At 36.5% G+C, this 15,725-nt stretch overlaps 4 protein-coding genes across 14 annotated transcripts in view; 2 read left to right on the top strand and 2 right to left on the bottom strand.

Moving 5' to 3' along the window:
- Positions 1-15,725, top strand: part of LOC128881652 (14 kDa phosphohistidine phosphatase-like) — a 124,883-nt gene that overhangs the window by 19,795 nt on the left and 89,363 nt on the right. The window lies entirely within an intron of this gene.
- On the bottom strand, positions 2,381-5,513 carry LOC128881653 (anaphase-promoting complex subunit 15-like). Of its 2 annotated transcripts, XM_054132935.1 has the most exons (4): positions 5,266-5,513; positions 5,127-5,186; positions 4,602-4,793; positions 2,381-4,380 (listed from the first exon to the last, which is right to left on the bottom strand). In XM_054132935.1, exons 1-4 carry the CDS (start codon positions 5,389-5,391, stop codon positions 4,372-4,374), a joined length of 387 nt encoding a protein of 128 aa, XP_053988910.1. In that variant the 5' UTR covers positions 5,392-5,513; the 3' UTR covers positions 2,381-4,371. The 2 variants fall into 2 exon arrangements, with proteins under 2 accessions (XP_053988910.1, XP_053988909.1); XM_054132934.1 differs by lacking the exon at positions 2,381-4,380 and having other exon boundaries at positions 4,404-4,793; positions 5,266-5,506.
- LOC128881651 (high affinity copper uptake protein 1) lies at positions 6,285-12,306 on the top strand. Of its 4 annotated transcripts, none has more exons than XM_054132930.1 (5): positions 6,285-6,495; positions 10,387-10,593; positions 10,656-10,888; positions 10,995-11,024; positions 11,443-12,306. In XM_054132930.1, the coding sequence occupies exons 2-5, from the start codon at positions 10,387-10,389 to the stop codon at positions 11,642-11,644; spliced, it is 672 nt and encodes a 223-aa protein (XP_053988905.1). In that variant the 5' UTR covers positions 6,285-6,495; the 3' UTR covers positions 11,645-12,306. The 4 variants fall into 4 exon arrangements, with proteins under 4 accessions (XP_053988905.1, XP_053988906.1, XP_053988904.1 ...); XM_054132931.1 differs by having other exon boundaries at positions 6,288-6,406; XM_054132929.1 differs by lacking the exon at positions 6,285-6,495 and adding an exon at positions 8,063-8,086.
- On the bottom strand, positions 12,204-15,578 carry LOC128881650 (ras-related protein Rab-9A). Of its 7 annotated transcripts, XR_008458136.1 has the most exons (5): positions 14,406-15,577; positions 14,067-14,323; positions 13,820-13,994; positions 13,537-13,596; positions 12,204-13,291 (listed from the first exon to the last, which is right to left on the bottom strand). XR_008458136.1 is itself a non-coding variant. In XM_054132927.1 (4 exons), the coding sequence occupies exons 1-3, from the start codon at positions 14,838-14,840 to the stop codon at positions 13,578-13,580; spliced, it is 711 nt and encodes a 236-aa protein (XP_053988902.1). In that variant the 5' UTR covers positions 14,841-15,578; the 3' UTR covers positions 12,204-13,291; positions 13,537-13,577. The 7 variants fall into 7 exon arrangements, 4 of the variants coding, with proteins under 4 accessions (XP_053988902.1, XP_053988901.1, XP_053988900.1 ...); XR_008458135.1 differs by having other exon boundaries at positions 13,537-13,994; XR_008458134.1 differs by having other exon boundaries at positions 12,204-13,596.

Raw genomic sequence — 15,725 nt, 5'->3', positions numbered from 1 at the left:
CAAATAGTACAATACTTGTACAAGAATTGTATATAGTATAACGTACTCGAATCTAAAAATCTCAACCGTTAAGGGTTGACGACTCCGATACAAACCAACTGCGATGGTCGACGATGACTTATCGATGATGAACGCTCGTGGCACGTTCAACTTGGCGATGCAAATGGGTTACTGCGTATTATTGCCATGGATTTTCTTTTTCCAAATTCTTTCCATCTAAATTCCACACTTACTTCACGCATTCCGCATTCATTCCAGGCGTTTTTCATCGTCCTCTCCGCGGAGGGAACGACACATCCTACGGGACCCGAGCGGCTCGCCAAGAGAAAAGCCACCGTCAGTCCAATCTTCGCTCCCGACACTCTCATTTTCTTTCCGCTTGCTAGCTCTCAGTGCACGGGATTTATTATCTGTTACGTCGGTGCAACGTCTTTTGAGGTAGGTCGGGGTGCTTAACTCGACATTAGACCGTCGAGGTCTGCTCCCCCGCGGCGGTGTGCGCCTTAGCGTTCCGCTGAAGACGACGGTTGACGCGCGGACCAACCTCCACAGTGGCAGTAAATCGCTAATTGAGCGTTAACCGTTCGCGACGTTTACTGTTTGCAACGTTTTATTGTGTTCCATGAGCGTAAAACTCGCATCGATGGACTCGATGGCCGCGCAACTGCAGAAAATCTCAAAAAGGAATCCGGGATCGACGTATTCTTTGGAGCAGATCGTTATTTTTTGGCAGCCAGACATCAAATTGAAATTTCTTGGGTGGGCATAATTCTGATCCTCTTCGGCGGCCTGGCCTGTAGGGAATCAAACTGGAAAGTTAATATGGTACTATTTTTAACACTCGAAAGTCGAAGAAATGTTACTAGTCATTATATAGAATGAGATTTACCTTTCTTAAAGCTGGAAAGTCCGTTAAAATACGGCATGCGAAGCTTCGAAATGGGAGGAGTCCACCTGAAACAAATCTATCTTACATAACTGATTCGACTCCTCGTGTGTCTCTGTCACTTAAGAATCTTTTTCATCGTGAACCTTAATTTCAAATTTTGGCCCACCTGAACTGGACGATGGGGCACAGCCGTTCCATCGAGTCGACGCTTTGCGAAATCTCGAGAAAGGGTGGACGCGGCTGATATCGCTCCAAGGTCGGATGGATGGATGCTTAAACTACCTACATGTAGGCCAGTAGGTCAAGTCGACATTAGCGAGGACGCGAAGTAGATCACGCGTGTCGAAATTGTTCGCGCGCGTCGCGCTCGTGGACACAGAGGCCTGAACTTGGTCGAGCAATTGAAATCCGATAAGGCCCCGGCGGGCGCGTACATTTCGACCGTCCGCTATCGATAAGCGAAATGAACGCAGACATCAAGATTAGATTCCCGCTGCATTGATCGTTATCGTTTCGAACACGTTGCTACGAATTTACGACGCAAACATTGAACCGAAACACCGAATGGCGCATCGAAGACTCGAGTAACGTTCGATGTCTGGCCACTGTGTCCCGTGGCTTTCCCTTCTGCTAAGCAACGTTGGAATAAAAGTGAGGCCAACCTTCAGGGACACGTGCCACTCGTCGAAACAAAACAGTTCTGATAAACCTTGCCGATGAGTATTCTCTAACACAATGTTTTCTAAACTCTATTCCATGGAATGGTGTTTCCATATGAGTAGACTTAGGATAAGATTTGAAATGAAATAAGTACATTTTGTTGTAATAAAATGTTGTTTCTTAAATCGATATCCTTTTTGTACACAAAGCCAAGGATTTTCCTGAAGACCAACACAGATACTAAACAAGGATTTTCTATCGAATGATTGAAATAAAGGAGTGACACTGTCCTTTCGAAATTTGCATTTTCGTGCAAAAGCTTCGTGCGACGTTTGGCCACGAAGGAACGTTTCTTCCCCTTTTCGTAGGGCTTGAAAGATTGATCGCAGCGATCTAACGAGCTGCCGCGGTAGAATCGCGTAGCGGCAGGATAATCCTCATAGACGATTCCATCCACCCGAACGCTGAGATTTATGCGTCTAATATGACCGGTATTAATTCATAAAACCGTAGGGTATTACCATCTACGAAACTACGCGATTCATAAATCCCGAGATTTATGCTTCGCAACACGCTAAGCGCTCAAGGGAGATGGAAACGCTCGCTGGCGGTGCGCGCGAGTTAAATTAACCTTGAAGCGATTCAATTGCTCGAATAAAATTGCAAATATCTTTGCTACTCGCTTTCGACTACGAGTGAACGAGACACCTCAAAATATTCACAAGCCTAACATCGATACACCTTAAAGATCAAGCAACGAGAAGAGTCAATTTGACTTAGGATACAATGAAGTAAACCTTCAAATAAGAATTCAAACTTTACAACTTTAGAATATTTACACTTCGTGTTTTATTTTACACTCGTGTATGTTTATGAAACTGAGTTAATTTTCGAATATTTCACATACACTTTGTGCACAGAATACAATTATTATAAAGCTTAAATCCAGTAAAATTTATGAACTCGAGCTGAACATGTTCGCTACCACAAATCCAGCTTATCGCATACATTATGTGACACATGCGGAAAACATGATCCGCTGCTTAAAATGTATATTGGGAGTTCACAGAAGTTATGGAATACGAAAAAAGAACAGAAAATTTGTTATTGTCCCAAGAGCGAAGCTTATAATATCAACCATATTTACATTATCTATGATTCTCCAGTGTACGTTGGCCTCTATGTTCAAGCTACAAGTTGCAACATTAATTCGCGTACAAATTACTATTACGTAACAAATTCAAAATAAAATGGCTTAATTGTTACGCGATTTTGGCAACTCGTCTCTAACAAGCATCGATACTATGCTCATCCCTATGTTCGACCCGCGCAACGTTCGAGGTTCGCGGACCGTGTCCGAGGAAAAATCGCGAAAATGACTTGGTAGCTGTCGTTGGACGGGTTCGATAAAAATTTCACCACAACACAGCGGTGTGTCGTTGGTCGCGTTTTGCTCTCCCTAACGGACGACAGTATTCGGGGAAAAAAATTTGCAATTCCGCTGTGACATCAGTGGCGAGGATCTCTCAGCCGAGGAGGAGACGGAGGTCGTTGCATAGAGGAGGAGGTGGCGGAGAAAGAGAAGGAGGAGGTGGAGGAGGCGCACGGGTTCGCTTTTGCCTGAGCGTACCCGTTCGTTCACCCTAGCGGGGGCACCAACCTGGCTTTACTTCAGTTACACGCCGAGAGAGCCGGCGCTGTATATAGGTATATAATACATTCTCGCGTGTACTTACACCTAGTATAGGTGGGTATACGGAGTGTACAGAGAGTGTCCCGGTCGAGCATGATGCGGTTCCATGGCCCTTTACGAGCGAGGCGGGGTACCGACTTGCCCCGTTCTCCAAAGAGAAAGATCGAGACACTGGGAGAGAAAGGGACAGGGGCCAAGCCCTTGTGTGTTCGATCGCTTTCGACGAGCCATGGATCGGTCTTTGAAGGAAATTTTATACCCCGATACCGACCTTACGATATCCACGCGACGCCAAACGAAATTTCCTGCACCAAAGTACGTTGAAAACTCCACTTCGCGGCATCTGATTTATGCCAAGCGTTCGTACATCATAGAGACCGCCGTGGTAACAGCTTTTAAAAGAATCGAGCTTCTTTTTACATTATTTGAAAAACTTGGATTTCAATGGTACACTCAGAAAATTTCATTCAAATAGACCAAGAATTGACGTAGCTGGTAGTTTTCGTGGAACGTGTCCCATCGACAGACGAGTAGAAACGAAACCTCGAGACCATGTTTCTCAAACTGGACCGCTAGATATTTCCAAAACTGTACGATCTTCGAATTTTCGATTTGCACAACTCAAATTATGTTCAATTATGTGTAAAGTAAATAATAGATAGGTGATTTCAGAGTCACACGTGGTTAACAGATTGTTTAGAACATAAATGTTTACCTATCCAACAGCTTATCTCGGGGTGCGGGGAGTTCTTTACTAGACATACTAGATCGATACTTATAAAACATTGTTAAAGCATTCTATAAACATGTACTAGATATTTTAAAAAAATGGTTGATTCATTCACTAGAAATAAATCCCCCAGAGTACTCTTCTTTTTCACTCGTTGCCATGTTTTCCGTTGACGCCGTTACACAAATTTTCAGCGTCCACGTTTCTTGTTTCGCGTAATTTTTCGGTGACGCAGAATTTCCGTTGTCCGGCTCGCCTCGTTGGATCGAATGTTGGCGGGGTCCTTGACCGAACACGCGGTGAATCGAAAACGCTGACTATTCATAATAATGACGCTTGTACTAGCGATGGGAATGCTTGAGCAGCTGAATTCATCGTGTTTTCATAATGTAGCAGTGTTTAAAATTCCTATAACCGTAACATTTCATGCGTTAAACTTACTACAAGACTTTATTATTTTCTATATACAAATAAATTATTAATCTCTGATAAACTCTATTATCGATCCTTAATATCTGAACGTACAATATATAATATTTAAAATATAAGAAATAAAGTGTACAAAATGTCAAAGAGGAACAAGATTCGCAAAGTATGGACTAAGTGTAGCGAGCAGCATGTGTGCTGACCATTCTGATGGACACTGGATCGGTCACAGTGTCCGTTGGACTTGATCTCTGTTGTTGGTGTGAATAGCTCACTTCCATATCGATTTCATCCAATTCTTCTTCCTCCTCTTCATGGGTGTCTGATTCCTCTTCCTCTTCTCCTTCGCCTTCTTCCTCTTCTTCCTCTTCCTCCTCTTCTATTGATCCCCTAAACTAAGTATATTTAAAATTATATATAACGCTTATTCTATTTGAAAGAATCACAATACAATAATATAAGAAACTAGTTTATCACATTTGTATGGAGAATATTTTTTATTCGTTCGTTTGTTGACTGTCCCGACGGTCGGTAATGTTACACGTACCTAACAACTACCACATCTGGTAAAAGATTCAATATTTTAAAAAAAAAAAAAGGTAATTTTACCTCAACTGACATGCTTCTATAATGTATACGACGAAGTACACGAATCTAGCTTCAAAACTTATCAAATAGATAAGCAGAATATAAAATACGCAAGGAAAATAAAAGTGAGGTTAACTTACTTCACTAACAGTTTTGCCAATCGGAATATGATCGTACCCTTGCACTCGAACATGTTCTCTCTAAAAAAAACACATAAAAATAGAATTAGTTATATACGTTTAATAGTTTAATGGTTGTAATTATGTTCGTGATTCTAACCCATGCTTGATGTTCCGCTTCAAGAGCAGCTACCTCGCTCTCGTCGTCGCATGGCCTGTCCGCATTAAACCAAAGAGGATCTGTCGCTCTGGGTTGCAAATTCGGCCATAATGGCATAACAGGCATGACGAAATATATGCGATATTTAACAAAAACAAGAAGAACTGTTACAATACCTGTCAAAATATGAAAAATACACAACCATCGAGCATGCGCGGAAAGTACGCACAAACAACGCGTATAAAATAGACTGGACTTTCGATGGAATTTTCTGTCTCAAAACTCCAGCCAGAGACCTCTTAGCAACGTTATCGATTCAGAATAGAACAAGATCTCAAGTCTATGAACGGCTAGAATTAAAACTAAATATCCCGAGAGTTACTGAAATTTGGATTAAACTGAATCTGATAAATGTGCCAGAATTGAATCTGCCTTGTTATAGAAAGCACGTACACTACAATAGTACATAGACTCATTTTTATAGTTAATAGAATAAATAAAATCATAACTACGATATTCGTATGTACCTGTGCTAGGTAATAAAATTAAAATTGAATATGGCGAGAAGTAATTATTAGAAAATTATTATGTAGCATGGACACATGCGTTCACGTCTACGATTTACGATAGATAGTTTTGTATACGTAATTAATAATGCAAGAAATGATTTAATTAAAGTTATTCAACTAATATTCATACGGAATTGCTCGAAAAGAAGCGATAATTACCAAACAGAAATTGTATAAGGAAAAAGAAAGATTGTTATACGACGCTGGTATTTCTGCTAGACAAAAGAACGAATTCTGTACATTTAAAAAAATCTCATGCGAAACTTTAAACGTGTTTCCAACTTTCGTATGATTTTATTAATTATACCATAGTTACGTAAGTAGTTTCCGTTGAAATGTTGTATAACGATTCCGCAGCATTTGAACAATTGCGCAGTATATCATGCCATCTGTCGTTAAAACATGCTATTACTTTCATGTGACGTGTTACCCATAGAAAATCATTCAGTCGAGTCTTCGGTATTTTACATCCACGGCGATGGAGGAAACCGAGACCGAGAATGTTGCGTGCAGTTTTTTAATGGATCTCTGAGAGGTTGTTTGGCTGTCCCCGCAACAGAAACTGTGACAGTGTCCGTGTTACTTATCAATTTCGCATTCAAGCATTTTCGCGAATTAACGCGTGTTTCGTGTGTGACATAACCCTTAATTTTCAACGAAGGTAACAGATATGATCATTCTTCAAGCGACAAATCGGAATAATCAAACATGCAATCATCATTATAACGACATAATGCTCTTAAAGTTCACGTCTTAACTTGTCATTCTCATATACTTTTATCAATTTTAATCTCGTTTTGTGTATAAAACACGAAGCAAACAGTCGACCTACTTAAACAGCTACATTCACGTTACTATGTAGAATGCAGCAAGAAAGTTCTATGTAACAAAACTTTCACATAACTTAACGTGGATTTAATGTCATCGTCGTAAACTGTCAATAACACGTTGATTCATTTTCGTAATGTATAATAAGTTACGCATCATCTTGTTCTTTGAAAGTAATAATTTTTAAATTTCTTTCTCTTGAAAATATATATAAATGACATATGGTACATTGGTACAGAGATAGTTCATACCGATAGCAAGTGAATGTATCGTGAAACTCTGTCCATGAGAATGTACTCAAATAATTTTGTGCGAAGTACGTTTCATCTAAATTATAATGGAATTGTAAACGTTTTCTTGAAAGAAAACGAACTGTGATTTACGCTTCGATGTTCACCGATTGAATCGTGATTTTCATATGAAAATTTCGACGTCAAAGTATCATACGCTAATTAATCGAGATTAGCTGTTATCGATTCAATTGAAACCAATATTGCCCGCCTCCTGGTCACTTAGTTTTACATTACGTAACGATACCATAATTTCGATGCATTAAATCAACGACGTACAGGATGTTCGAAGCAACAAGATATATTCCTATAATCAACACGAGTAAGGGGTTGATAATGTAATTGGAAATCTCTTTTGTTCTTTGCATTCAACGAGTCGATGCATTCCTTCACTATACCGGAATTAATCAATAATCGGGACGTCCTTTCCAGGAAAATTATAATGCATACTTCCTCACGTGGAATCTTGGTATTTCAATATCAAGATTCCTGCGAAGCAAAGAATTGTCGACTATACATTGCCATACAACTTCTCCGATCATTTTTCTTATATTCTCCGCCGGCTACTGTTTCTTTAATCAAAATACTTCGATAAAACGCGTAACAATTTATTTGTAACCTTGTTGCGATTCAAACAGTTCTCATTTCTAAATATTTCGTTCGATATTTCCGATCCTAATTGTTAGATGAATTGGTTCATCAATCGTGAACTACCTGCATCACGATCTAATAACAGGTTTTTTTGTTTTTTTAACATGACTCATCCCTACTTTTAAATTAATCGCATGCGATATGATACGACGACATTTTTAACCGTATTTTATAACGGTGCGGTGCCTTATCACGGGGATCCTGTTATTTTCAACTTATCACTTGACTAATCTAGCTTTATTGTTTTTTCCTGCACACGGTTTGAACTCTGTAGCATCATTACGAAAGCGATTTGTTTTCTTGTTTTTTTTATTTTTTAATTTATTCACGTTCAATTTGATCGATTTACTATTTATCGCGTCAAATTTATTGCTTTTTTCCCTAGTTATCAATTGAAGTACTGACAACACAGTATTTGTTCAGTGTATTCAAGGCTGTCGAAGTATAACTGACAAACCATCGATGCATGGCTAAATGTCACTGGCAAGTACATATTTACACGCGGATTGATGTATTTTTACTACATTTTGAAACGTTTATCGCCAAAATGTGACATATTGAGCTTGTTACTTTGATACATATTTCAAGCGTATATAATTGTTTGTCATTATATTCGGTATAACTATCGTTCAACAACAATAAGATTAACTATCATTAAGATTAACTTTAATAGGTTGATAAGACAGCGGAAATCGCAGTGAAATTGATAAAAAGAAAAATTATATTAGGAAATCAATACTTTGTCTACTTTTTTCGTTTATTTTGTATTATTAACCATTTTTATCTCGCCGATACGTAAATTTTGAAAGAAAAAGAAGATACGTTTGTGTTACCAAATGTATCGTTTTTAATGATCTAAACTAAACGAGACCTGAAGCTAATCATTACGAGATATCGTTTCTTTTTCTGAAAGGTTTTATCAAAAAGAAATATTATCGTTATAAATATTTATTGCATTTCTAAAAAGTAGTTAAATTAAACGCTCGCGAAATAAAAACTAACTTGAAAACTGTTACTTTCACCAACCGTTTAAATAAAATACTTGATTCGCCAATATACGTAGTTAATAGCTGAATAACGTCAATGTAACGAACTATGTTACCCTTTTGCGAACTACCGCTTTCCACGCGAAGCATATCATGTTTCGTTTCAACGAGCGGTATAATTTTTTCAAGGCGTCACATTTCAGCCGTTTGGCTCTTATCAACTCATTATTTTATCGGTTTAAACGCTTCTTGTCATCGCTTGCACAGCTACTTATTTAGTGGATAGAGATAGACTAAAACCACTTGTCAGATCATGTCGCTCATACATTTCTAATCACAGAGCCGTCGCGAATTTTTGTTGCATTTATGCTGGTAGGCTTGGTTAAATTTTTAATAGTGTTCAGACTAACCAGGTCATTCTTACTTTTTTCTACAATATTTGCTCTACCATTACACTTACACATGGTGAAACTTGGTCACTGTTCTTTATAAAATAATTTACATACTTTTTCTGTTTTACATATTCAATTCTTATCGTTCTATTCTCTTCTCTTACTTCTCTTATGCCTATATAATAATCACAACTAATAAATAATATTATAATTATTCTCCATATTAATCATTTTTATATCTTTATTTTCTTTAAATTATTAATTAATTTAATTATATGAACTCTGAGAATTTAAGAAATCTCACACCATTACCGTGCTCTGCGGTGTTGGCGCAAAAGAGTAAAAGAATTTTATCGCCACTGTGAATTCCGTGACCATAGCGTGCAAGACTCTAGAAAGGAATGTTTGGTCGCGGTACGTCGGACCACTGTACCTATCTTCAAAGAAATCTGTTTTAGAAAGTACGCCAACTCGCGATTTTTTTACACGATGTCTTTGTTCTTCTCTCGAGCCGCTCGAGCACGAGTCATGAACTCGTTTCTTCTTGTACTTCTGTTCCAAACTCGTTCACGGCTACCTTGGCAGACTGCCGAAGGGGAACGCATGACTTAACAAAAATCAATCTGTTAATTGAGAATAAAAAAAGTATCGTCGAACGTGGCCAGGGTTTAACGCATCATACCGAAACCGGACGTGGTAATGGTTTTTCAAAGATATCGACAAACTTTTTGTAAACGAATTTCAATTACATAACGGTCACCTTGCGGCTATCTAATTTTAGTAATTCGCGACGAAATCGATTAGATTTACAGAATCAAACGTATCCGGTTAAGATTACGATCTTTTGTTACTGTTAAATAATGTTTTGATTCTCGTGAATATCGGATTTAACGAGACACGTGGTATCGGCTATCGATTGGATCGTGCATATATGCATTAAACACTTTTTGTAAGCGTGGCAAGTATTATTCGAGCAACAGGTGCCCGTTGTACACAGAATCCAGTTCGCTATCGATGTCATTTATGGATTCCCAAAGAAACGTTCGTCATTAGAAATTTTGCATGCTACTTTCATCATAGTTGGTATCCGCTTTCATACACTTCCCACCCCTTCCTTTGTTAAAGTTATTATCGTGCCAATGTACACTCGACAAGCGGTTGTATGAATGGATATTACCAATAGTGTCATATATAAACGATGGTCGATAGAATTTGAATGGCCGTTTGGCTTCTGGCCTCGATAACTGTTTGGTATTAGTTAGGCCTTCGAACATTGCTGCCTTCGCAAATTAACGCTAGAAAAAATGATGCTTCTTTGTAGTTCCTTCGATTCTTTTGAGAGTTCGTTTCAAAACTGTCTTCAGAACCTATAAATATATTACGACTGAATCTTCTTTCTTTTTAGATGTCGCATGATCACATGGCGCACATGATGAATATATCGGGTAGCCATACGGCTCATGATGCTGTCATGTCTCATTCAAGCATGGAGGACCATGGTATGGGCTCTATGGATCATGGCAGTATGGATCACGATGGTATGGACCATACAGGTCATACTGGAGCTTCCACTTCGGATCCATGTGCCGATATGGGGATGCACGGTATGTCGGTACGTATCGTTCACAGATGAAAACACGTTGCAACATTATTAAACAATGAACCTATTTACAGATGACATTCCATGGAGGATATTGTGAAAGTGTACTGTTCGAGTCCTGGAAAATTTCTTCGATCGGTGGTCTCATTGGGTCGATGATTGGTATCATGATCATGGCCGCGCTTTACGAGGGTTTAAAATATTATCGAGAATACTTATTTTGGAAAACGTATAACGCTCTTCAGTACCGAAGCGTCACGATACCTCCAGAAAAGAACGTTGTGGCTGAAGACAATCGAGTCGTACAGTAAGTATTACTTTTTTACACGTACATCCGACCTTAGTTTCGAAATCTCACTTCACAACATGACGAGCTTTGTTATTCATTGTCATATTTGACTTTGTGTTTTTAGTATGGTTGGAGAAGTAATTCACAAACAGCCGTAAGTAATGGAGAAACGAATGCATTGATTTTTAATTTTCTCTCTTTTTTTTTTAGTATAGCTACTTCTTGGAAGTGCACGTTTTAAACTTCTACTTCTTTTTCTTATTCTTCTTTTTTATTCTTGTACCAGCATCAATCCTTAATTAATGAAAACACTTTATTCGCTCCTCGTAATTTTCATATATTTATTTTCATGTATGCATACATTACTTTCTTTTAACTCTAGGTATCAGTTTCATCCTTTTCTTCTAGACTCGTGATTTACAAGCTTAATATTTCTTTGCAGCTTTTCCTTTCTTATATGTATACACTAACAATTACACTGCATGATAATTTAATATTATTGCACATGTTGTATTTTTTCAGTTGTTCAAAATCTTATCAGGCATTAATCTGTTCTGTATAAATTTGTGCAGGCCCACAATGTTATCATGGATGCATACATTTCAAACGTTCTTACACATTGTGCAAATCGTGCTGTCATATTTCCTCATGCTGATCTTCATGACGTACAATGTTTGGTTGGGATTTGCCGTAGTGTTCGGTGCAGCGATCGGTTACTTCTTATTTGGATGGAAAAAATCTGTTATCGTAGATGTCACAGAACATTGTCATTAGCTGTTTACATGTTTAGATTACATTCTATTATCATAATAAAAAATGTACATACGTGTACACTGCCGCGAAGTTCATACTGATCAGAGAAGCTCTGAAATAATTAATTATATGCAGTAAACATGTGCAGGAAACATAATTTTGCCAAATTCACGATATCTAAAAAAATATACGATGAAAAATATTTTAGTTTATTCTTATGCATAGTTATTTTATGCATACAGAATGTTATTTTCAGTTGTTTGCTAAAAAGATTGTACGATTTAATTATTATTCGATAACAAATATATACAAAAGGCAAATTTGTATACAAAAATATTGGAAGATAGATCTTTGACATGAACGACTATAGCACATTTACTATGTAAATATTGTTAAGAAATTTAAATAAGAAAAGTGAGATGTGCGCACACTTTTCTCCAAACTTTTACACGTTTACTCATAATTTTGTATTGTAACATACTTTACACCCGTTTATTGTTCGATCGACTAATGTTTGAACAAAAGTGTGCAGTACTGCTTTGCATATTGCATACGTTACGATGTACTGTTACAATATAATAATATTAACAATTGTATTATTAAAAAGTAATCTAGAAACTATTATTATTTGTAAAATATAAGACAATATAAATACAAATTCACTTGTGTAATTAAAAATCAAAGTGAGGTATCAAAGACATTTTACTAATATATTTTATCATTTTTAAACAAGCACAGAATACCTTTATTTTTTTTGTAAAGACGATTTCCAGCGTTATAAAATTCATAAAGTGTAGATACACATTAATATTTAAGACATACTATGAAAATCGTGGCTGCGATTTTGATAAACATCAAATAATATTACATAAAATATACTATAACAAATGCAATGTATACTGTACAAAAGTAATTTTTATAAAATTATTAATGAAAGTCATATAGGATTAACAATATAAAACATACTGAGTTAATGCAGACTGAACCTACGTGTTGCACTCGGTGACGCGTTTCACCTTGATATGATTAAATTTTTTATGCAGTTCGCGTTTGAACCAACACATTATTCAATATGATGCTAGAAATTTATATATCCCACATGTAGCTATACAAAAAGCACCAGCATGCATGTCACATGTATAATTAATGCAAGCCTCGTTATTGGAAAGGATATTTAAATTACAATTCTGTTACATACTCTTTATACTTAATATGTAAAGCATTACTAAAGCGTTAAGTAGCTTTTAAGTAAGTTACATAGCTTTAGAAATGCATAACATACACATAGGATTGTACAAAAAGCTTTATTTGTTATATCTATAACATTATTAATTTTGTAGGAAATTCTTTAAACACCTACTGCAGATCATTCCAAGAGCAGCAGAGTATTTTGCACTTTATCATATACATAAATATATATATTGTAAAATCAGACATATACTACACCACTGCCCTTAGTTTGTGCTGCAAGGATAAGGCAAATTTAGATTACAAAACTAAATTACAATTTATACTAATTCTTATTTATAAAGCAATTGATGATTATTATTCTTTTATCACAAGCCAATGGTGTATGAAACACTTAAAATACTGTCTGTAGCTCACAAGTTGCACAAAGCGTGTTACGAGTAGGACGTTCAATTTGACCTTACACTTTACTGTTGCGTTCTGGAAAGATCAACCGTAAAATAGTACCTTTTTTTTACGCGATTTTGTAACTTTAAATTATATATTTCAAAAACACTGGAGAAAATTTTAACTATTCAAAATAAACGAATCGAATTCGTAAAAGTAACATGGACATTAGATTCATTGGCATCGTAAAACATATTAGTTACTAATAAAGTCTAAACACGAGAGATGGAACTATATTAATGTACTAACAAAAAATTGGTTGAAACATTAAAATTCACCTTATTGTGAAGAATGTATTGCAGACAGGCAAGATATCTCTTCAAATTATTTTGTTAGACCTAGAAGAAAAAGCATGTTACATGCAAGATTATTACTGCAATGGTAATATTAAACATTACTATCTTTCTATAAAGTTAATATAATTCTCAAGTATGTAAAAACTTTACACTTTTTGTAATCGAATTGCCAATGGTTACGAATAATGTCTGAAGAATTAAACGAATTGTTAAAAACAAAACTATATAGTGTAGGTCAAAGAAAAAAAGAATAAAATTCTTATACTTATATAATATAATGTCCTTATATGTCCTAAATACAATATTCATTGCTTGTAAGAGTCGGTTCAATTTGCAACATAGTGTACTCTTTCAGGTGTAAACAAATTTGATGGATCCATTCCATGTATGCCAGTTTATCTCCTTACCACTCATTTCATTACGTTACTGTAATTGCGGATCTTGAGAAATAAGTTTCATGCATTATGTTATGAAAACATAGAAATATTAAAAATCTTGCATGTGTAACCTACTCAGCACCAGACATTGGCATACAACAACTCGAACGATGAGGAGATTGTTGCTTAGAAAGATCAACAGTATCTTCTACAAAGGGACGCTCTAATCTAGCTTCAAGTTGTGCCCAAGCAGCAACAGCTGCAGCGAATGCTGCTTCAACATTTGTTGCATCTTTCGCAGATGTTTCTACCAAAGGGGGATCTCCATTTTCTGCACACCAAGCTTGAGCTTCTTCTGTAGATACTTGTTTCTCAGGCTCTGGAACATCCACCTACAACAGTTGTTTTTATAAATATAATGATATGTTTTCATGAATATTGGTTTTTTGATTACCCACCACTTTTTCAACTTACTTTGTTTCCAACAACAATAAAGGGAAATGTGGATCCCTCTTGAACATCAGCATAATAAAGAAATTCAGATCTCCAAAGTGCTAAATTTTTAAAGCTTGTTCTATCGTCAACTGCATAAGTCAAAAGACAAATATCGGAGCCTCTATAAAATGGAGTTCTAAGAGTCTTGAACCTTTCCTGTCCAGCTGTGTCCCATATTTGCAGCGTATATGCCTCTCCATTGATTTCGATGCCTTTATTTAAAAATTCCACTCCGATAGTATGAAAACTATGTTCGTCAAAATGATTTGACACAAATCTGTTCATAAGACAAGACTTGCCAACACCACCATCACCCAGAATCACTACTTTTAGAAGCGCCTTTCTCTGAGAATTACGATTTTGTAAGTTGCCACCTCTTGGTGTACCTACTGTGCTGGAACTGTTTCCTGACATCTTTTAATTGTTCACTTTTTAAAATACGAAGAAATCGTACGTTTAAAAGTACTGTATATATTTACGTTTTTCATATATCGATATTCTTCACAGAATAATTAAATACGTCACTCTTCGAATGTTGATCGCACTCGACGTTTCCTGTCAATCTAGGAATCAGCTGATTTGGATACTGAACAAGACAATTCACTTTTTTTTTATATTATACACATTTCATATCATCGAAATATCTGCGCTAAAAATTCCTGTACGTCGTATTCTTTGTACACTTGGAAGAACCACACACTTTAAAATATTTTAACATCGTGATGTTCGTTTCACAGCGAAGCATAACCTTGTCATTTTATGTCGAGACTTGAATATCGATTTAAATAAGGAACAAATTATTTTGACGGACGAGCTTGTAGTTAACAAATTTAGGAATACCGTGTACTTCGTTTTCTTCGATTTTAATCCAAGCAAAGTCAGATCCCTGGAGAAGATGCTCTTCGGTACTGAGTTGTAGCCATCACCGAGCAAAATTGCAATTTTCTCGATCGGATGTATGTTCTGTCTTCACTCGAATGCATTTGGTGATGACGAATAACACAAATGATCTTCCGATGTTTCAGAAAGGCTAAAATCTATCACTGTCTCTGAACATTTTCGTTCCGTGCAAAGTATTTGACACTTTGCAGACGACGAAAGAAACGCCCATGTTGGATGTTAGACATACAAGACGAAACATGGCTACCTGATATTATAAATAATATCAATTCTATGTATACATATGCGCGGGACAATACTACATCGCATACAAATATCAACTAATAATAACGTGTGCAATAATAATCACGTGCGTAATATAGCACTGCTACCATGCAATGATAAATTTTCAATTATAAA

This window comes from Hylaeus volcanicus, chromosome 8, assembly GCF_026283585.1.
Source record: "Hylaeus volcanicus isolate JK05 chromosome 8, UHH_iyHylVolc1.0_haploid, whole genome shotgun sequence".
In the NCBI taxonomy this organism is placed as follows: domain Eukaryota; kingdom Metazoa; phylum Arthropoda; class Insecta; order Hymenoptera; family Colletidae; genus Hylaeus; species Hylaeus volcanicus.
Note: the sequence above shows the minus strand (reverse complement) of the source record. Positions and strands in the feature narration are given on the sequence as shown.